Source organism: Thalassophryne amazonica, chromosome 6 (genome assembly GCF_902500255.1).
Source record: "Thalassophryne amazonica chromosome 6, fThaAma1.1, whole genome shotgun sequence".
In the NCBI taxonomy this organism is placed as follows: domain Eukaryota; kingdom Metazoa; phylum Chordata; class Actinopteri; order Batrachoidiformes; family Batrachoididae; genus Thalassophryne; species Thalassophryne amazonica.
This window is the reverse complement of record NC_047108.1, coordinates 33,069,759-33,090,678: the sequence shown is the minus strand read 5'-3', so window position 1 is coordinate 33,090,678 and position 20,920 is coordinate 33,069,759. Positions and strand designations below refer to the sequence as shown.

The 20,920-nt window shown below is 43.7% G+C and overlaps 1 protein-coding gene across 1 annotated transcript in view; it reads left to right on the top strand.

The window, feature by feature from the left end:
* The first annotated feature begins 951 nt into the window (after positions 1 to 951).
* The window catches only part of LOC117512013 (ornithine decarboxylase-like), an 86,015-nt gene continuing 66,046 nt past the window's right edge, over positions 952 to 20,920 (top strand). The window contains exons 1-5 of the mRNA XM_034171952.1: positions 952 to 1,037; positions 1,316 to 1,442; positions 1,531 to 1,704; positions 2,882 to 3,054; positions 3,129 to 3,345. Of these exons, the coding sequence (XP_034027843.1) occupies positions 1,341 to 1,442; positions 1,531 to 1,704; positions 2,882 to 3,054; positions 3,129 to 3,345 (666 nt within the window). The 5' untranslated portion in view covers positions 952 to 1,037; positions 1,316 to 1,340. The remainder of the gene's footprint in view (positions 1,038 to 1,315; positions 1,443 to 1,530; positions 1,705 to 2,881; positions 3,055 to 3,128; positions 3,346 to 20,920) is intronic.

Here is a 20,920-nt window from a genome sequence, read left to right as displayed (position 1 = left end):
AACTGCAAGTGGTTGTCCATGAATAAGTGTTGCCACCGTGTTGAACAAGAACTTTGAGTTATGCTTGTTTTTGTTGATCAAATCAGAGTAATAGGTCCACTTTGTAGCCAATAATGCATGCTTATAGTCTAAGATAGCATCACGCCACGCAAGGTGGAATACTTCTAATTTTGAATGACGATATTTCTGTTCTAGACCTCTTGCCTTATGCTTGAGGTCACGCAGGTAATCATTGAACCAAGGTGACTGATTTGGGGAAGTGCAGTTTTAACACAGGTGGCGCAATCATGTCGAGTGTAGTGTAGCCGAGCGGGGATTATATCCACAAGGCTGTCTACTGATTGGGTATTTGCCAAATGTGAAGCGAAGACATCCGGCAGTCTAGCTTCGAGTTCAGTCTTAGCTGAGGAGTTGATGCATCGCCGTCGTGATATATAAGGTTGTTGTTCCACTAAACACGGCAGCGAAACTGTAAAGTTAATAAGTGAGTGAACAGACACCACTGATGTAAGAGGCATGATGTCAATATTCGTGACAGCAATACCACGTGCAAGAAACAGATCCAGGGTATTTCACTAACACGGCATGGTGTATTTTAATGCATTTTATTCTTGTGTGTTAACTTTGAAGCCATGTTTGCACATATCCAAAGAGAAGTCTGACTTGTTCTGTTCAGCCAGTTCTGTCAGCTGGGGGGGTTAAAAAAGGCATCCCTTTTACCATTGGTGGAAAAAAGACAATCTAATCTTGTCTCTAATCTTAACACATGTACACAGTAATGTAACAAAGTACAGTGTCTGTTACATCCAAATTTATATTTGCACTGAGAGGTTTGCACATTACCTTTCACTGTACTGATTATAATGATGATAAAGGATCTGTATCTGTAAAAGGGGTGGGACTTAGGGGCAGGTTCAAGTCTGACTGGCTGTGTTGTCATTCATCAAACTTGGTGGAAGAAGGTGGAGAAATATTCTGTCAGCTGACAAAATTGGTTTGTTACATCACCTGTAATTCACTTTCAAGGCAGGACTTGAGTGAGTATATTCACACTTTTTCTCTTAGATTAATACATCTCAGGAAAACTCTGCAGTTATCCATATGACAATCTTGAGAATGGCTATTTTTTTTCACCAGATAGAAAACTAATACTGTTACTAAATAATTCATAATAGTTTATTCCATATAAACTAAGTCCTTGATGATCATTCTGAGGTATTTGTGCTGAATATCTCTTTAAGCATTATATGATTTTCACACAGTGTAATATGGATATTTTGTTGAACTTTGTTCATTCTGTTTTTTTCTGTGACAGCATCAGTATCTGCACACCATCAGTCATGTCTGTTGTTTCTTCTGAGAAATGTGAAGTGTCTATTCTAGACCAAGGTCAGACCATCAGTGATTTCATTAACAACACCATTGAAGAGTTGAGTTCAGCGGTGAGTATCACAGTCAGAATGCAGCTTTGCCTCCAATTAGAATTCTGTGGAAATAATTAGAGAAAGTGAACTTCTTGGAATCACTCAGGGGAACGAAGTGCCCTTTTCTGTGGGGAACCTTGACACTGTCGTAAAGCAGCACCTCCGTTGGCTTCATAACTTGCCTCGAGTCAAACCTTTCTATGCTGTGAAATGTAACAGCACGCCGGCAGTTATCAGGACGTTGTCTGCTCTCGGCACAGGATTCGACTGTGCCAGCAAGGTAAGGATGATGGTGCAGCCAGGACCATAACTAACTGGACATTCATTCTTTTTTTTTTCTGCTGTTTATTTGAGTCTGGTTCGTGGTGGCAGTTGAGCAAGCAGCTCATCCCACACTTCCCTATCCTTAGCCAAGTTTTCTAATTCATCCTGGGGATCCCTTAATAGAAACTGTGAAATTAAGAGACAAACTGACTGATGATGCTGTCTGAATATTTCATACATACAAGTATAAAGAGTTCCAACAATCACATATGTAGAGATAAATGGACAAAGCTTGTCACAACATGGGCAGCTCATTTCGGTCTTGTCAGAGTTTAAAAGTAAGAAATTGCTGGACATTAAGCTTTTCACTGGCGCAAGGCAATCCTTCAAAGATTCTAAGTCTATGAGATTACTATGAGCAGTTATGAGATGAGATTTATTGTCATTACAGAAGTGCAGCAACAACAAAATTATGTTTACACTCCAATTGTCTCAGACAAAATAGAGCAATTAATCCACAATTATTACTAGTTGAATGTAAAAATGGCACACATCAGAATTAAAGACAACACATATACATTTGACATTGTTTATGTGCACTAAAACTGAAGCAGTCCGTCGTCCAAATTGAGGCAAAGTGGGTGAAGGCTGCAGGAAGAGGGCCTGCGCCGCCCAGCTTAGGAAGTTGAAGGCATCAGCAGCAGTAAAAACCACGCTGCTTTTGAGGTGGTGGGGAGGAAGCCAGGGTGAGTGGAGTGGAGAGACACAAGGGGTTGGGGGTAATAGGGATGGAGGGAGAGAGACGTGTCATGTGCAGATGATTTGAGTTTGTCAGTTTCTGTCCTTGTGTGTGTAAAGTCTGATATTGCTAGGCAACAGCAGGCTGTGGGTGGGGTTAGATAGATAAGAAGAGGGAGCTGATTTCCTTCACCAAAGCCGTAGATTCTTCTGGGGGAGGAGCAGGGCATTTGACCTTCAGGAGCCGATAAGGCTCCCATGTTGATGTTGATGTTGACAGAATTTAATCACTGCAGATCTGAAACATTTAGGAACAGAACCTGAAGTTACAGACAGACTGACAGCTCTGGTCAGCTTTAATTTATTTCCTCTGGAAATATGTTTGCTGGCTCATTGGAAACTTTTTGCTTTTTGTTTTTTTTTTTTGTTTGTTTGGTTTTTTTGGTCCTTCACAGAATGAGATAAAGCTGGCTCTTTCTCTTGGAGTGTCTCCTGATAAAATCATTTATGCACATCCGTCAAAACCACAGTCTCATGTCAGGTATGCCTGCATGTGTGGAGTCACAATGATGACCTTTGATAGTGAGATTGAACTCCAAAAAATTTCTCATTGCCATCCCAGTGCCAAGTAAGTCAACCAAATCTGGATTTCTGTTTCAAAGTTTGATCACACTGTGATTCTGTGAACTTTCTGCTTTTCAGGCTGGTACTCCGCATTGCAGTGGATGATTCTAAATCTTTGTTACGTCTGAGTTCAAAGTTTGGTGCCACACTGTCGACCGTCAACAAGGTGCTGATGTGTGCTAAAGAGCTGGACTTGGAGGTCATTGGGGTCAGCTTCCATGCTGGCTGCATTTGCACTGATGCCTTCACTTACAGGCAGGCTATAAAAGATGCCCGTCACGTCTTTGACATTGCGGTAAGATGTCGTAGTATTAATATGATGATAATATGAAAATATAAATAAGTCCACCCACCACTTTAATCATACTTTAGATGTTTTTTTTTTATCTTGTCGTAGTATTATTATGATTGATATGTGTATGTCACGGACATGAACAAGCAAAGCTCTTCAGTATCTCATCATGTCATTTAGGTCCTTCAGACTTTTTTCAGTAAATGCTTCTGGGGAGCATTAGCATGGCTAAAGCTCTTCAGCTTCTGGGGCGCTTCCTCCCCAGACCCCCCTAACTGCAGCCCTCTTAACTCCCTGCCATGTTAGGCATTTTAATGTAAATTAATATTCAAACTTTTCAGCTAGTTAACAGTAGGGCTGCACAATATGGCCAAATTATTGTATCTCAATATTGAAGCCAAATATTATAACTCTATCAGTATTATATGATATGACTATGATTTCACACAAAGTGCAGCAACAGTGAAAATACCACACTCATTATAAGGTTAGGACTCAGTGGCCTCCAAAAGTATTGGAACACTTTGTATGCCAAATAGGATTGTTTTTTGTTGTTGTTTTTTTTTAATGGGTCAAAGAAATGATAGAAAAATACCCACATCACTAAAATGGGTCTTTTTGTTCACATAAAGTTTGCTATTTTGCTGTATACTGGTGTCAGAAATGTGACCTTTACCTCTAACATTGATTGTTGAGAGATCGCTATATAAATGAATTGAGTTGAATTTGACCCATAGTGCTTCACAAAAGTAAAGTCTAACCTTACCCACCCTGACTAAAATCAAATCACGTTTTTCCATTCATAGGCCTGATGTACCTGCCAGGTTTGATCAAAATTACATTTGGCGTCCTTAGGATATCTTGCGCACATATGGTACTTACTTTCATATAATGGCATGCTGTACATTTTACAGACATGTCTTCATGTTTTGATTTGGAACAGAATGTGCAGTGTTAACAAGGCATTTGTGAGTCTGGAAATAAATGCTATTCTAAGGATTTTGAATTTTGTTCATTTTTCTTTAAAACACACAGCTGTGTGGGATTTTTTTCCCCCTAAGTTTAATTGCTGATTGGTTGAATTTCTATTTTGAAGTCCCGTATTTTCCGGACTATAAGTCGCACTTTTTTACATGTTTTGGCCGGGGGTGCGACCTATACTCCGGTGCGACTTATAAATGAAAAATATACCGGTAGGATCTCAATTAATTTACTGTAACAAAACAATTTTACGTGACAGAGTCGATCTATGTTTCAAAATGGCCACCAGAAAAGGAAATGCAATGCATCATGGACACTGTCGTATGGCGGCCGTCCTATAGTTCACGCTGGTCGCGATAACCAATCAGAGAACAGAACGTTGGACGCGTATTCCTCACCTCACCCACACCGTGTGAAGCTGACGAACACGGTGCTTGCTGTTATTCCGGCTTGGCGAACAAAACAGCTTCAACCCTTGGATATCAGTGTGAGCAGAGTGTTTAAGTTGACGCTGAGAGCTGCGTGGGAGCACTGGGTGAGCGACGGCGGAGGATTAGTGTGTGCACTTGGAAGGAGCTGGCGTCGAAGATTGTGAATAGCGTTTGAAGCAGACGAACATGGTGTTTATTCCGGGACGGCTAACAAAACAGCTTCAACCCTTGGATATCAGTGTGAGCAGAGTTGACGCTGAGAGCTGCATGGGAGCACTGAGCGACGGCGGAGGATTAGCGTCTGCACTTGGAAGGAGCTGGATCGACAACGCTGGGTGGTCATGAGCTGCGCAGGTAGGTGCTGCATGGTTCGGCTCGCAATGTGGTCCGCAAAATATAAACATATCTATAGGTAAAATGCAGCTCACGAGAGGGCACTCGAGGCTTGTGTGACTGTTCCTGCGACTTCTAACTACCATAGAAAAATAAAAATTTCAACGTTACTGATAACAAGACAACGGAGAAGGCCCGAAAAAATGCCACCAAAAAGAAAATCATACTCTGCAGATTGTAAGTTACGACTGGTGAAATATGCATCTGAAAACGGTAGCCGTCATAATATCATCATCTGAACTTTTCATGTTAAGTTAACATACCTGTATGTCCATGGGACTTATAGTCCAGTGCAACTTATTTATGGTTTATTTTTCTTTATAATGATAAAGTGGCTGGTGCGACTTATACTCCGGTGCGACTTATTTATGGTTTATTTTTCTTTATAATGGATAAAGTGGCTGGTGCGACTTATACTCCGGTGCGACTTATAGTCCGGAAAATACGGTAATTAAAAAAAAAAAAAAAAAAATTTCTTTCTTTTGGAAACTTTGATGTTCCTCTGTAAATGAATACCAACTTGAGCACTGTGTTCATGGAGCACAAACCTCCTCCAATTCCACAAAATTTTACCTTGAAAAAAACATAATAGTTTTGAGTTTGTAGCATCAACAGCAGATGCTACTATTATTGTGAACACCACTTTTTCAACTTTTTTTTTTACTAATAGCCCAATTTCATAGCCTTAAGAGTCTGCATATCATGAATGCTTGGTCTTGTTGGATTTGTGAGAATCTACTGAATCTACTGGTACCTTGTTTCCCATGTAAAAATAAGAAATATACTCAAAACCTGGATTAATCTTTTTAGTCACATAGCACTACTATTATTCTGAACACTACTGTACAAGTCACAGGGTCGGCAGCAGCGTTAGAGTATTAACCCTATAACGCCAAGTGTATCATATTTGATACAGGATTTTCTGAGATGTCTGCTTCATCAGTGTGATATTTTCTCCCCAAAAAACCCATCGTATACAATGAGATACTTGTAGTGCACAGACAAACCACCAGATGTCAGTATCTTATGCATCAGAGGGCCTTCAGATGAGACATTCATAATGGCTGGGAAGGGGTGTGAACAGATTGTGCGCAGGGTGGGTGGAGTCTCGGAGGATGCAGATGGCTTTGTCTTTACATCTGAGGATGTAGATGTCCCCAGTGGGTGGTAAGTTGCATCCGATGGTCCTCTGTGCAGACTTCACCACCCGCTGCAGCGCTTTCTTCTCCGCCACCATGCAGCCACCATACCACACAGGGAGGCAGCAAGACTGGACACTCTCCACTGCACAGCTGTAGAAGGCCCTGAGGACCTCGGTGTTCAGTCCGGCCCTTCCCAGTGTCCTCAAAAAATGGACGTTGGTGGGCTTTCTTGATGACAGCCGTGGTGTTGGTGTGCCAGGTGAGAGTGTTGGAGAGGTGGACTCCAAGATACCTGATGGAGGAGACAATCTCCCCCGCTGCTCCGTTGATGTTGGGGGGGAGGGGATGGTGGGGGCTGACCTGCGGAAGTCAACAACTATCTCCTTGGTCTTCTGGGTGTTGAGGATGAGGTTGTTGTTTCCGTATCAGGTTCTCCACTTCTCGCCTGTACGCTGTCTCATCCCCTTGGCTAATGAGCCCGATCACTGCTGTATTGTCTGCAAAAACAACAAGATTATTCTTGTGCTGGGCTCTGCAGTCAAAGGTCATCAGTGTGTACAGCAGTGGACTGAGCACACAACCCTGGGGTGAGGCAGTGTTCAGGATGATGGTGGAGGATGAGGTCACGAAGTCCAGGATCCAGTTGCACAGTGCTGAGGGGGCTCCTAGTTCAGCCAGCTTGGAAACCAGTTTCTGTGGGATGATGGTGTTGAACGCAGAAGTCCAGGAACAGCAGCCTTGCATAGGAGTTCTTGTTCTCTGTGTGGAAGAGGGCCTGATGCACCACGGTGGAGATGGCATCAGCTGTGGACAGGTTTTGCCTGTACGCGTACTGGTGCTCATCTACAGTCAGCCTCTCAAAGCACTTTGTGGTGATGGGGGTGAGTGCAACTGGCCTGTGGTCGTTGAGGCAGGATAGTGCAGAGGTCTTTGGCACAGGGTTTATCCTTGATATCTTGAGGTACGTTGGAACTCTGACTTGGGATAGAGAGGTGTTGAATACATCCGGCAGAACCTCAGACAGCTGGTGTGCACAGTCTTTTAGGACCCTCCCTGGCATTCCGTCAGGGCCCGGGGCCTTTCGGGGGTTGATCATCTGCAGCACGTTCCTCACCTCAGCTGTAGTGAAGTTGCTGACTGGGGGGGGGGGTCTTTCGGGGAGGGAGGGACTCAGGAGGGGGTGGTGGTAGTACACAGAAAATTCACAAGCCGTATCAATAAGGGAATCAATAAGGAATTGGATCGATAAAATCTTATCAATACCCATCCCTAGTCAAAACAGCAAACAATCCACTGGAAGCCACTGGTACGGTGGCTGGAAAGTGCATCCTGTTCAGCTATGGCAAGTGAACAGTGCCACAAATACGCCACTTTCAGTCACATATCACCAAAAATATGCCGTAAAAAGCACAGTTTGTCAGTTATTTTGGCACTTTTTTTGCCGTAATCAAAGACGATGCCATTAAATGCGCCGTAATGTTTACAAAAAAACACGCCATTTTTCACACCGCAATGGAGCTCTTAAAAAGCCATTCAGATACACACAACAAGCATAAAATACGTGCATCTGTGCACTTCACAACGCACACAAAAAATGGCGTTTGTGCTGTATGATAATTATCTCCAGCCTCCTCCTCTCTCAGCCACTGAACTTGAAGTGTTTGCACCCAATCGCTGATCAAGACGAGCAGACCGAATCAGTCCAGCACAACCAAGGTTAGGTTAGTTTGATATTCAATATTCAGTGAGGATACAGTTAAATAAATCTTCATTCACGCAGTCAGTGAAACCCAAAGTCCCCGTACATGACATGAAAAAAAGTAAACAGGTTTCACAGCGCTTACTTTAGATAGTTTCCCTTTTGTTTTGAAGTGCACAGGGAAAAACAAACCGGAGATGTACGGAAAACACCAACAATTGCGAACAGAAGCGGTTGCTGGTTTAGGGACCATCGAACAATTACGTATCAACTGAAAAAGGTGAAATCTTGATAACGTCTCATTTCTTGTATATACATAACTAAACTTAATGTCATTCAGTTGCTTAGAAAAGAGCACTTGTACAGCTAAAAACAAGAAATCCTGTTTGGAATACTTGACAAAATATATTTTCTTGATATTGATATGATATTTCTGTTGGGAAAGTGAATGCACGGACCCAAGTTAGGGTGCATAAATGAGCGGTCAATAGGAACTCCAATAAATATCAATTTATTATGCAAAAGTGCAAACAGAAGACGAATATTCTGCGTCCAATTAATAACCAAAATGGTGACACGTGGGCAGGAGTTCCCGATTGCCAACGTCATAGTTCCGTTCGGCGGGGGTTAACCTGCAGTAAGCACAAGGGTGGAGAACACTATCGGACTCCCGGCTCTGGGACAGCATGGCTCCTATCCCTGAGTCAGAGGCATCCACTTCAACAATGAACTGGCGGCTAGGATTGGGCTGCACCAGAACTGGTGCAGTTGAAAACTGGTGTTTCAACTCCCTAAACACGGCTTCGCACCGATCCGACCAGGTGAAGGGGACTTTGGTGGAGGTCAGGGCTGTAAGGGGGCTAACTACCTGACTATAGCCCTTAATGAACCTCCTGTAAAAATTGTCAAACCCTAGGAACTGTTGCAGCTTCCTACGATTTACCAGTTGGGGCTAATCTCTCACCACAGCTACCCTAGCCGGATCGGGTGCAATGGAGTTGGAGGAGATAATAAACCCCAGGAAGGACAAAGAAGTGCGAACTCACACTTCTAGGCTTTCACAAACAGCCGGTTCTCCAATAACCGCTGAAGGACCTGACGGACATGCTTAACATGAGTCTCAACGTCCTGGGAGAAGATGAGAATATCATCCAGGTATACGAAGACGAACCGGTGCAGGAAATCCCACAGTACGTCATTAACCAATGCCTGGAATGTAGCGGGGGTGTTAGTGAGGCCGAACGGCATGACCAGGTACTCAAAGTGCCCTAAGGGGGTGTTAAATGCCGTCTTCCACTCGTCTCCCTTCCTTATCCGAACTAGGTGGTAAACATTCCTAAGATCCAACTTCGTGAATATTTTGGCTCCATGCAGGGGCGTGAACACTGAATCGGAGCGGTAATGGGTATCGGTTGCGAACCATAATCTCATTCAGCCCTCTATAGTCAATGCATGGACGGAGACCGCTGTCCTTCTTGCCCACAAAAAAGAAACCTGCACCTGACAAGGATGAAGAATTCCACATTAGCCCGGCAGCTAAAGAATCCCGGATGTAGGTCTCCATTGATTTGCGTTCAGGACGTGAGAGGTTGTACAGTCTGCTGGATGGATACTCAGTGCCTGGAACCAAATCAATGGCACAATCATATGGTCGATGTGGGGGCAGGATGAGTGCCAGATCCTTGCTGAAGACGTCAGCAAGGTCATGATACTCAGCCGGCACGTCCGTGAGATTGGGGGGGACTCTGACCTCCTCTTTAACTTCATCGCCAGGTGGCACTGAGGATCTCAAACACTCCCGGTGGCAGGTTTCGCTCCATTGAGCCACAACCCCAGACGGCCAATCAATTCGGGGATTGTGTTTTATCATCCATGGATAACCCAAAATGACTCTGGAGGTAGAAGGTGTTACATAAAACACAATCTCCTCCCTGTGATTACCAGAGACAACCAAGGTTAAAGGCTGTGTCTGGTGTGTTATTTCTGGTAGTAGGGTGCCATCTAGTGCCCGCACCTTTAATGGTGAAGGAACGGCTACCAGAGGGAGCCCTACAGCCTTAGCCCACCTACTATCCAGCAGGTTCCCTTCCGATCCTGTGTCAATCAATGCTGGAGCAGTAAGGGTTAAATCCCCACAGAGGATTGAGACTGGGAGTCGTGCGCATTTGCGTGGGACACCCGTGTGATTTGTATGGCTCACTCTTAGCCCAGTCTCTAAGGTTGAGCTTTGGTGTTTAACCGCCTGGGGCCCCTTATTCTGCGCATGCTTATTCGAGCCGCAGTAAACATACTTTCCATGAGCCAGCCTCCTTTGTTTTTCCTTTCCTTTCACTTTCGCCCTGCTCGTGTCCATAGCAACGTCAGCAGGGGGAGCTGGTGCAACGTGGAGCGGGGAAAGGACGGCACTAACTCGGATCTGGAGGGGAGAGGGACAGCGCGCACCCGGCCACGTCCTTCGTCTCACTCCCACTTAAATTCCTCAAGCCGATTGTCTAAACGAATAACCAGATCAATAAGCCCATCTAAATCCTGTGGCTGATCCTTAGCCACCAGATGCTCCTTTAGGGCCAGAGACAGCCCGTTTACAAAGGAGGCGCGGAGTGAGACTGCATTCCAACTGGACCTCGCTGCCGCGATGCGGAAGTCGATTGGGTAGTCAGCTGCACTCCGCTGTCCCTGTCTCAGTGACAGCAGCATATTTGAAGCGGCCTCGCCTCTGTTGGGATGATCGAACACCAGTCGAAATTCCCTTATAAACTCAGTATAAGTAGAGAGGACCCGTGAATCTCGTTACCAGAGCGCCGTAGCCCAGGCGTGTGCTCTGCCCCGAGGTAAATTAATTACGTAAGCCACCCAGCTGTGCTCAGATGCGTACATAACGGGCCGTTGTGAAAAAATGAGCACGCACTGCATCAGGAAGTCAGCGCACGTTTCAACACAACCACCGTACGGTTCCGGGGGACTTATGTAAGCTTCGGGCGATGAGGGGGGTGTCCTCTGAACGACCACTGGATTAACTCTGTTTGGCGGCTGATCCACTGGAGGGGGACTGGCTGCAGCCGCGCCTGACGCGTGTGCGTCTACCTGCGCGTTGAGAGCCTCCATCCAATGGCTGAGGTGAGTGTCCTGCTCAGTTAATAAATCCAACCGAGCAGTGAGGTTAGACAGAATGTGCTGCAGCTCACGCATCGATCCTGGTGGATCCTGCGCACCTTGCACTTCCATTGATCGGTCAGTAGGTGGTAAACGCCCCTTGGAGTCCATGACGTGGCCGAGTTATCCTGTTGAGAAAGTGAATGCACAGACCCACGTTAGGGGGCGTAAATGAGCGGTCAATAGGAACTCCAATAAATAACAATTTATTATGCAAAAGTGCAAGCAGAAGATGAATATGCTGAGTCCAATTAATAACCAAAATGGTGACACATGGGCAGGCCTGAGGGTAGGAGACGCCTATCCAGAGAAGAGCCAGAACCCACGAAGTTCCACCGCCAGCTGGAGGCCTGTAATACACCAGAGCCACCAAGTCTTGGTCCCCCAGGTGGCCACTGCTCCAGGCTGTCAGACCCGTACTGCTGGCAGGAGCAAAAACAGGTTAAGGTGGGTGTGTGTACACCCAGCAAACAGTCAGCAACTCACAGTTATCCTCTTGGAGGAATAAATCCAGATACTCCCAGAGTGCAGAGGAAAAACTGGAGGACGTGCAATGTCAAATGTTATACTCAGTAGTTAGAAGTGAGGAGTGGAGACGCCAACTCCTCCAACTTCCACAAACTCGGCTACAAGCTGCAAGTATAAGTCACAACTGCAAAGACTTCAGTTACAATGAATGTGCGTATGGCACAAAACGGCTGAGTAGGTTTACCTGTGTGGTAGGCTGATAACTCAGCAGAGTTATGGTGTCTCTCCCAGGCTTTTATGGATGAGGTGATGATTGATGACAGACAGCTGACAGCCTAACGGTGCGCACCTGGTGGTGCCAACAGGCCAACGCGCCCTCTACCGGCAAAAAGGTGCCCACAAGGCAGGCGCCATCTGGTGGTGGGCCAGCAGTACCTCCTCTTCGGCAGCCCACACAACAATTTCCCTATGTTTCCAAATGAGAAATGTATTTCGATGTATATTAACTTAAATGTGAGTTCTTCGATCTTATGTCACGCTTGCTTCCTTTTAGGTCAGATATCTCTATTCTTGTCATAAAATGGGGATCTTTATTTATTTATTTGTTATTATTATCATCATGGGCAGCACGGTGGCTTAGTGCTTAGCACTGTTGCCTCACAGCGAGAAGGTCATGGGTTCAATCCGCGTGGCCTTTCTGTGTGGCGTTTGCATGTTCTCCCTATGTTTGTGTGGGTTTCCTCCGGGTGCTCCCGTTTCCTCCCACATCCAAAGACATGCGGGTTAGGTGGATTGGACTCTTTAAATTGTCCGTAGGTGTGTGTGTGTGGGTGTGTCTGTGTTTGTCTGTGGCCCTGCGACAGACTGGCGTCCTGTCCTGGGTGTACTCCGCCTTGCGCTCTATGGCCGTTGGGATAGGCTCCAGCCCCCCGCGACCCTTAATTGGACTATAAGCGGTAGAAGATGAATGAATGAATGAATGAATATTAATCAATTTTCTCTTTTTTTTTTTTTTTTTTGTCCTGGGGTCAGGTTTATTATCATATTTGTCCATGACATTTGTTTTTGGGTAAAAATCCTGACATATTGGGCATATACACTCAACAAAAATATAAACGCAACACTTTTGGTTTTGCTCCCATTTTGTATGAGATGAACTCAAAGATCTAAATCTTTTTCCACATACACAATATCACCATTTCTCTCAAATATTGTTCACAAACCAGTCTAAATCTGTGATAGTGAGCACTTCTCCTTTGCTGAGATAATCCATCACACCTCACAGGTGTGCCATACCAAGATGCTGATTAGACACCATGATTAGTGCACAGGTGTGCCTTAGACTGCCCACAATAAAAGGCCACTCTGAAAGGTGCAGTTTTATCACACAGCACAATGCCACAGATGTCGCAAGATTTGAGGGAGTGTGCAGTTGGCATGCTGACAGCAGGAATGTCAACCAGAGCTGTTGCTCATGTATTGAATGTTCATGTCTCTACCATAAGCCGTCTCCAAAATCGTTTCAGAGAATTTGGCAGTACATCCAACCAGCCTCACAACCGCAGACCGCGTGTAACCACACCAGCCCAGGACCTCCACATCCAGCATGTTCACCTCCAAGATCGTCTGAGACCAGCCACTCGGACAGCTGCTGAAACAATCGGTTTGCATAACCAAAGAATTTCTGCACAAACTGTCAGAAACTGTCTCAGGGAAGCTCATCTGCATGCTCGTCGTCCTCATCGGGGTCTCGACCTGACTCCAGTTCGTTGTCGTAACCGACTTGAGTGGACAAATGCTCACATTCGCTGGCGTTTGGCACGTTGGAGAGGTGTTCTCTTCACGGATGATGCGAAGGAGATGTGTTGCACTGCATGAGGCAAATGGTGGTCACACCTGATACTGACTGGTATCCCCCCCCCAATAAAACAAAACTGCACCTTTCAGAGTGGCCTTTTATTGTGGGCAGTCTAAGGCACACCTGTGCACTAATCATGGTGTCTAATCAGCATCTTGATATGGCACACCTGTGAGGTGGGATGGATTATCTCAGCAAAGGAGAAGTGCTCACTATCACAGATTTCGACTGGTTTGTGAACAATATTTGAGGGAAATGGTGATATTGTGTATGTGGAAAAAGTTTTAGATCTTTGAGTTCATCTCATACAAAATGGGAGCAAAACCAAAAGTGTTGCGTTTATATTTTTGTTGATAAAGTTTTTCATTTTTTTTAATATGTATTACCATTTACACCAGAGAATCTGATCAAATTTATTGTCATGGGTTTCAATGTGGCCAACCTTTCAGAACCTTAGTTATTTATTATTTGATTTCTAGAATCATGGGCAAATATGCAGCCTGGGCCTAACTTTTTCAATTTCTTCTCAATAGCTTTTACAATTTTCATCCAAGCAACAGGTAAATAGCATTATTTAACTACAGCCACGTGCCGACCTATCACAGCCTTTTTTGGGAAAAATCCCAACATCAGGGGCAAATGAATGAATAAGTTTTATTCAGCATGCACATGAACAAAATACCAACATAAGAATCTCTTACTAACCAAAAAAATTAAAAAACACAAGAAAATACAACAATAACACAAACGATTTCCCAATTGGGTGAGGCTGAAAGGGCAAATCTGCAGCATGGACCCAAATGTTGTAAAAGAAGGTGCCAGAGGCCCAAATTTCATGTTTTTCCTAAATGGCTTTTTCAAATATCATGCCATCTCTGGGGAAATTGCTTTATTTTAATCGGCAGACATAGCCCTACCTTTCACAAGCTTTCTTTTTGGGGAAAAATCCCAACATCAAGGGTAAATAAGGGGCCAGAACGCAAAATTTCATGTTTTCCTCAATAGCTTTTGAAAATATCATGCTACCTCTGGGGAAATTGCTTTATGTTAATCTGGGGACATATCGTCACCTGTCACAAGCTTTCTTTTTGTGGAAAAATCCAACATTATGGGTAAATAATGTGCCAGAGGCCCAGATTTCATGTTTTTCCTCAATTTTCATCCCATCTCTGGGGAAATTGCTTTGTATTTATCTGCGAACATATCCTCACAAGCTTTCTTTTGGGAGAAAAATTCCAACTTTATGGCTAGATTAGGTGCCAAAGGCCCAAATTCCATGTTTTTCCTCAATAGCTTTTTCAATTTACATACCGTTTCTGGGGAAATTGCTTTATTTTAAACTGGGCACATATCCTCACCTTTCACAAGCTTTCTTGTTGGGAAAAAATCCCAACATCAGGTGTAAATAAGGTGCCAGAGGCCAAAATTTCATGTTTTTCCTTAATAGTTTTTTCAATTATGATGTTATCTCTGGGCAGCACGGTGGCTTCGTGGTTAGCACTGTTGCCTCACAGCGAGAAGGTCGTGGGTTCAATTCCCGTGGCCTTTCTGTGTGGAGTTCACGCGTTCTCCCCGTGTTTGCGTGGGTTTCCTCCGGGTGCTCCAGTTTCCTCGCACATCCAAAGACATGCGGGTTAGGTGGATTGGAATCTTTAAAACTGTCCGTAGGTGGGTGTGTGGGTGTGTCTGTGTTTGTTTGTCTATTTGTGGCCCTGCGACAGACTGGCGTCCTGTCCTGGGTGTACCCCGCCTCGCGCTCTATGACTGCTGGGATAGGCTCCAGCCCCCCGCGACCCTTAATTGGACTAAGCGGTAGAAGATGAATGAATGAATGTTATCGCTGGGGAAAATGCTTTATTTTAATCTGGGGACATATCCTCACCTTTCACAAGCTTTCTTTTTGGGGAAAAATCCCAACATCAGGGGTAAATAATGTGCCAGAGGCCCAGATTTCATGTTTTTCCTCAATTTTCATCCCATCTCTGGAGAAATTGCTTTGTATTTATCTGCAAACATATCCTCACCTTTCACAAGCTTTCTTTTGGGGGAAAAAGTCCAACTTTATGGCTAGATTAGGTGCCAAAGGCCCAAATTCCATGTTTTTCCTCAATAGCTTTTTCAATTTACATACAGTTACTGGGGAAATTGCTTTATTTTAAACTGGACCCATATCCTCACCTTTCACAAGCTTTCTTTTTGGGGAAAAATCCCAACATCAGGGGTAAATAAGGTGCCAGAGGCACAATTTAATGTTTTTCCTCAATGTTTCTGTGTTGGCTCTCAGTTGTCCAGGTGGTTTCCATAGTAGAGAAGCTTGAATCTTCGACTGGACTGGGTTGCTTGACGTGAGGACGTTTCACTTCAAATCACAGAAGCTTCCTCAGCTAAAATTCTTGCTCTGGTAGTCTGACTTCTGTCTTGACTCTTGTAGAGAAGAATAAACCAGAAGCCAACAAAAGCTGGAGTTTTTTTAACCTAACCAGACCCCTCCTACCGAAAGGCCAACTGCTATAGGCTAGTGACTAAACAATAGCTCTAATTAGCACATATTGTGCTCTAGTTAGCACTCTCCTAATGATGGGATGGAAGCCTCCCCTGATGGCTCCCTTCACGACTCTCCTGATGACATGAATGACTCATTACCATGAACAAAAGACTGAAACTGCTTTGACCTGAGTACCCCTTTGTAAACAGGGGACAAAGCATGTTTTCCTCAATAGCTTTTTCAGATATCATGCTATCTCTGGGAAAATTGGTTTATTTTGATGTGTTGGACATATCCCTACCTTTCATGAGCTTTCTTTTTGGGGAACAATCCCAACGTCAGGAGTAAATAAGGTGCCAGAGGCCCAAATTTCATGTTTTTCCACAATAGCTTTCTCAAATATCATGCTATCTCTGGGGAAATCACTTTATTTTAATCTATGGACATATCCTCACCTTTCACGAGCTTTCTTTTTTGGGTAAAATCCCAACATCAGGGGTAAATAAGGGGCCAGAAGCCCAAATTTCATGTTTTTCCTCAAAAGCTTTTTCAAATATCATGCTATCTCTGGGTAAACTGCTTAATTTTGATCTGGGAACATATCCCTACCTTTCATGAGCTTTGTGTTTGGGGAAACAAATTCCAACATCAGGGGTAAATAAGGGGGCCAAGGCCCAAATTTCATGTTTTTCCACAATAGCTTTCTCAAATATCATGCTATCTCTGGGGAAATCACTTTATTTTAATCTATGGACATATCCTCACCTTTCACGAGCTTTCTTTTTTGGGTAAAATCCCAACATCAGGGGTAAATAAGGGGCCAGAAGCCCAAATTTCATGTTTTTCCTCAAAAGCTTTTTCAAATATCATGCTATCTCTGGGTAAACTGCTTAATTTTGATCTGGGGACACATCCCTACCTTTCATGAGCTTTCTTTTTGGGGAAAAATCCCAACTTTATGTGTAAATAAGGTGCCAGAGGCCCAAATTTCATGTTTTTCCTCAATAGTAAGTCCCTTTGGCTGCTCCCTTGTTTGCACTCGGGGTCGCCACAGCAAATCCAAGGTGGAGCTGCATGTTGAATTGGCACACGTTTTTTTTTTACGCCGGATGCCCTTCCTGATGCAACTCCACATTACATGGAGAAATGTGGCAGGGGTGGGATTTGAACCCGGAACCTTATGCACTGAAACCAAGCGCATTAACCACTTGGCTACCACCCCTTCATGTTTTTTCTCAATATCTTTTTCAAATATCATGCCATCTCTGGGGAAATTTCTTTATTTTAATCAGGGGACATATCCTCACCTTTCACAAGCTTTCTTTTTGGGGGAAAATCCCAACTTTATGGGTACATAAGGTGCCAGAGGCCCAAATTTCATGTTTTTCCTCAATAGCTTTTTCAATTTTTATCCTATCTCTGGGGAAATTGCTTTATTTTAATCTGGGAACATATCCTCACCTTTCACGAGCTTTCTTTTTGGGGAAAAGTCCCAAAATCAGGGGTAAATAAGGGGCCAGAGGCCAAAATTTCATGTCCACAATACACATCAGTAAATATTTTCACAAAAGAGCAATCTATTCTTCACAGAAGTTGAACAAAAATAAAATTTCCTCACTAGCATATTACTTTGAGCAAACAAACCAACTTTATTTTCATATACCTTTCACAAGCTTTCTTCTTGGGGAAAAATCCCAACATCAAGGGTAAATAAGGGGCCAGAACGCAAAATTTCATGTTTTCCTCAATAGCTTTTGAAAATATCATGCTACCTCTGGGGAAATTGCTTTATGTTAATCTGGGGACATATCCTCACCTTTCACGGGCTTTCTTCTTGGGGAAAAATCCCAATGTTATGGGTAAATAATGTGCCAGAGGCCCAAATTTCATGTTTTTCCTCAATAGCTTTTTCAGTTTTTATTATATTCATGGGGAAATTGCTTTATTTTAATCTGGGGACATATCGTCACCTGTCACAAGCTTTCTTTTTGTGGAAAAATCCAACATTATGGGTAAATAATGTGCCAGAGGCCCAGATTTCATGTTTTTCCTCAATTTTCATCCCATCTCTGGGGAAAATGCTTTGTATTTATCTGCAAACATATCCTCACCTTTCACAAGCTTTCTTTTGGGGGAAAAATTCCAACTTTATGGCTAGATTAGGTGCCAAAGGCCCAAATTCCATGTTTTTCCTCAATAGCTTTTTCAATTTACATACAGTTTCTGGGGAAATTGCTTTATTTTAAACTGGGCACATATCCTCACCTTTCACAAGCTTTCTTCTTGGAGAAAAATCCCAACCTTATGGGTACATAAGGTGCCGGAGGCCCAAATTTCATGTTTTTCCCTCAACAGCTTTTTCAAATATCATGCTATCTCTGGGGAAATTGCTTTATTCTAATCTTCGGGCATATCCTCAACTTTCACGACCTTTATTTTTGGGAAAAAATCCCAACATCAGGTGTAAATAAGGTGCCAGAGGCCAAAATTTCATGTTTTTCCTTAATAGTTTTTTCAATTATGATGTTATCTCTGGGCAGCACTGTGGCTTCATGGTTAGCACTGTTGCCTCACAGTGAGAAGGTCGTGGGTTCAATTCCCGTGGCCTTTCTGTGTGGAGTTCGCACGTTCTCCCCGTGTTTGTGTGGGTTTCCTCCGGGTGCTCCGGTTTCCTCGCACATCCAAAGACATGCGGGTTAGGTGGATTGGAGTCTTTAAAATTGTCCATAGGTGTGTGTGTGGGTGTGTCTGTGTTTGTTTGTCTATTTGTGGCCCTGCGACAGACTGGCGTTCTGTCCTGGGTGTACCCTGCCTCGCGCTCTATGACTGCTGGGATAGGCTCCAGCCCCCTGCGACCCTTAATTGGACTAAGCGGTAGAAGATGAATGAATGAATGTTATCTCTGGGGAAATTGCTTTATTTTAATCTGGGGATATATCGTCACCTGTCACGAGCTTTCTTTTTGTGGAAAAATCCCAACATTATGGGTAAATAATGTGCCAGAGGCCCAGATTTCATGTTTTTCCTCAATTTTCATCCCATCTCTGGAGAAATTGCTTTGTATTTATCTGCGAACATATCCTCACCTTTCACAAGCTTTCTTTTGGGGGAAAAATTCCAATTTTATGGCTAGATTAGGTGCCAAAGGCCCAAATTCCATGTTTTTCCTCAATAGCTTTTTCAATTTACATACAGTTACTGGGGAAATTGCTTTATTTTAAACTGGACACATATCCTCACCTTTCACAAGCTTTCTTTTTGGGGAAAAATCCCAACATCAGGGGTAAATAAGGTGCCAGAGGCACAATTTAATGTTTTTCCTCAATGTTTCTGTGTAGGCTCTCAGTTGTCCAGGTGGTTTCCATAGTAGAGAAGCTTGAATCTTCGACTGGACTGGGTTGCTTGACGTGAGGACGTTTCACTTCAAATCACAGAAGCTTCCTCAGCTAAAATTCTTGCTCTGGTAGTCTGACTTCTGTCTTGACTCTTGTAGAGAAGAATAAACCAGAAGCCAACAAAAGCTGGAGTTTTTTTTAACCTAACCAGACCCCTCCTACCGAAAGGCCGACTGCTATAGGCTAGTGACTAAACAATAGCTCTAATTAGCACCTATTGTGCTCTAGTTAGCACTCTCCTAATGATGGGATGGAAGCCTCCCCTGATGGCTCCCTTGACGACTCTTCTGATGACGTGAATGACTCATTACCATGAACAAAAGACTGAAATTGCTTTGACCTGAGTACCCCATTGTAAACAGGGGACAAAGCGTGTTTTTCCTCAATAGATTTTTCAGATATCATGCTATCTCTGGGAAAATTGCTTTATTTTGATGTGGGGACATATCCCTACCTTTCATGAGCTTTCTTTTTGGGGAACAATCCCAACATCAGGGGTAAATAAGGTGCCAGAGGCCCAAATTTCATGTTTTTCCACAATAGCTTTCTCAAATATCATGCTATCGCTGGGGAAATCACTTTATTTTAATCTATGGACATATCCTCACCTTTCACGAGCTTTCTTTTTTGGGTAAAATCCCAACATCAGGGGTAAATAAGGGGCCAGAGGCCCAAATTTCATGTTTTTCCTCAATAGCTTTTTCAAATATCATGCTATCTCTGGGTAAACTGCTTAATTTTGATCTGGGGACATATCCCTACCTTTCATGAACTTTGTTTTTGGGGAACAATCCCAATGTCAGGGGTAAATAAGGTGCCAGAAGCCCAAATTTCATGTTTTTCCTCAATAGCTTTTTCAGATATCATGCTATCTCTGGGAAAATCACTTTATTTTAATCTATGGACATATCCTCACCTTTCGCGAGCTTTCTTTTTTGGGTAAAATCCCAACATCAGGGGTAAATAAGGGGGCAAAGGCCCAAATTTCATATTTTTCCTCAATAGCTTTTGCAATTTTCAGGCTATCTCTGCGGCTGTGGGGCGCGCTGCGCTCCGAAGCCGCCATCGACAGGCTGAACGACCATTTCATTTCTAAACGGATGGCTGTCTGGATCCGTGACCATCGTGTGCCATTTCTCTTGTTATCACAAGAGCTGGACATCAACCATTTTCCGGCAGATTTCACTTTTAACAAGAGATTTTGTCATGGAAAGCCGAGCGAAGGCTTCGCGCGTCACTATGGATTTGCTACTGGAGCGAGACAAAACCACCTCCGTTTTGGTCTCACAGGACAGCTTTGAGATGGCGTTCAGACAGCTGTCGGTTGTTTTTCCATCGAGTGATTATCCAAGAAATTGTGGATGTGCCTGGACATGCCAGAACATGTCCCGTGAGGCTTCATCACGGTGTTGCTTTGTGCCATGGTTTCTGTATTGGGTTCCCTTTAATTTATTATTCATACCAACTTTTTGGGCTCTAATGTGTCAGATGCTAATTCGCATTTTTATGCTGATGGGAGAGTTATTTGTTGCCGTGGTTCAACTCTCATCCAGGCCATTGAATTCCAGCAGAA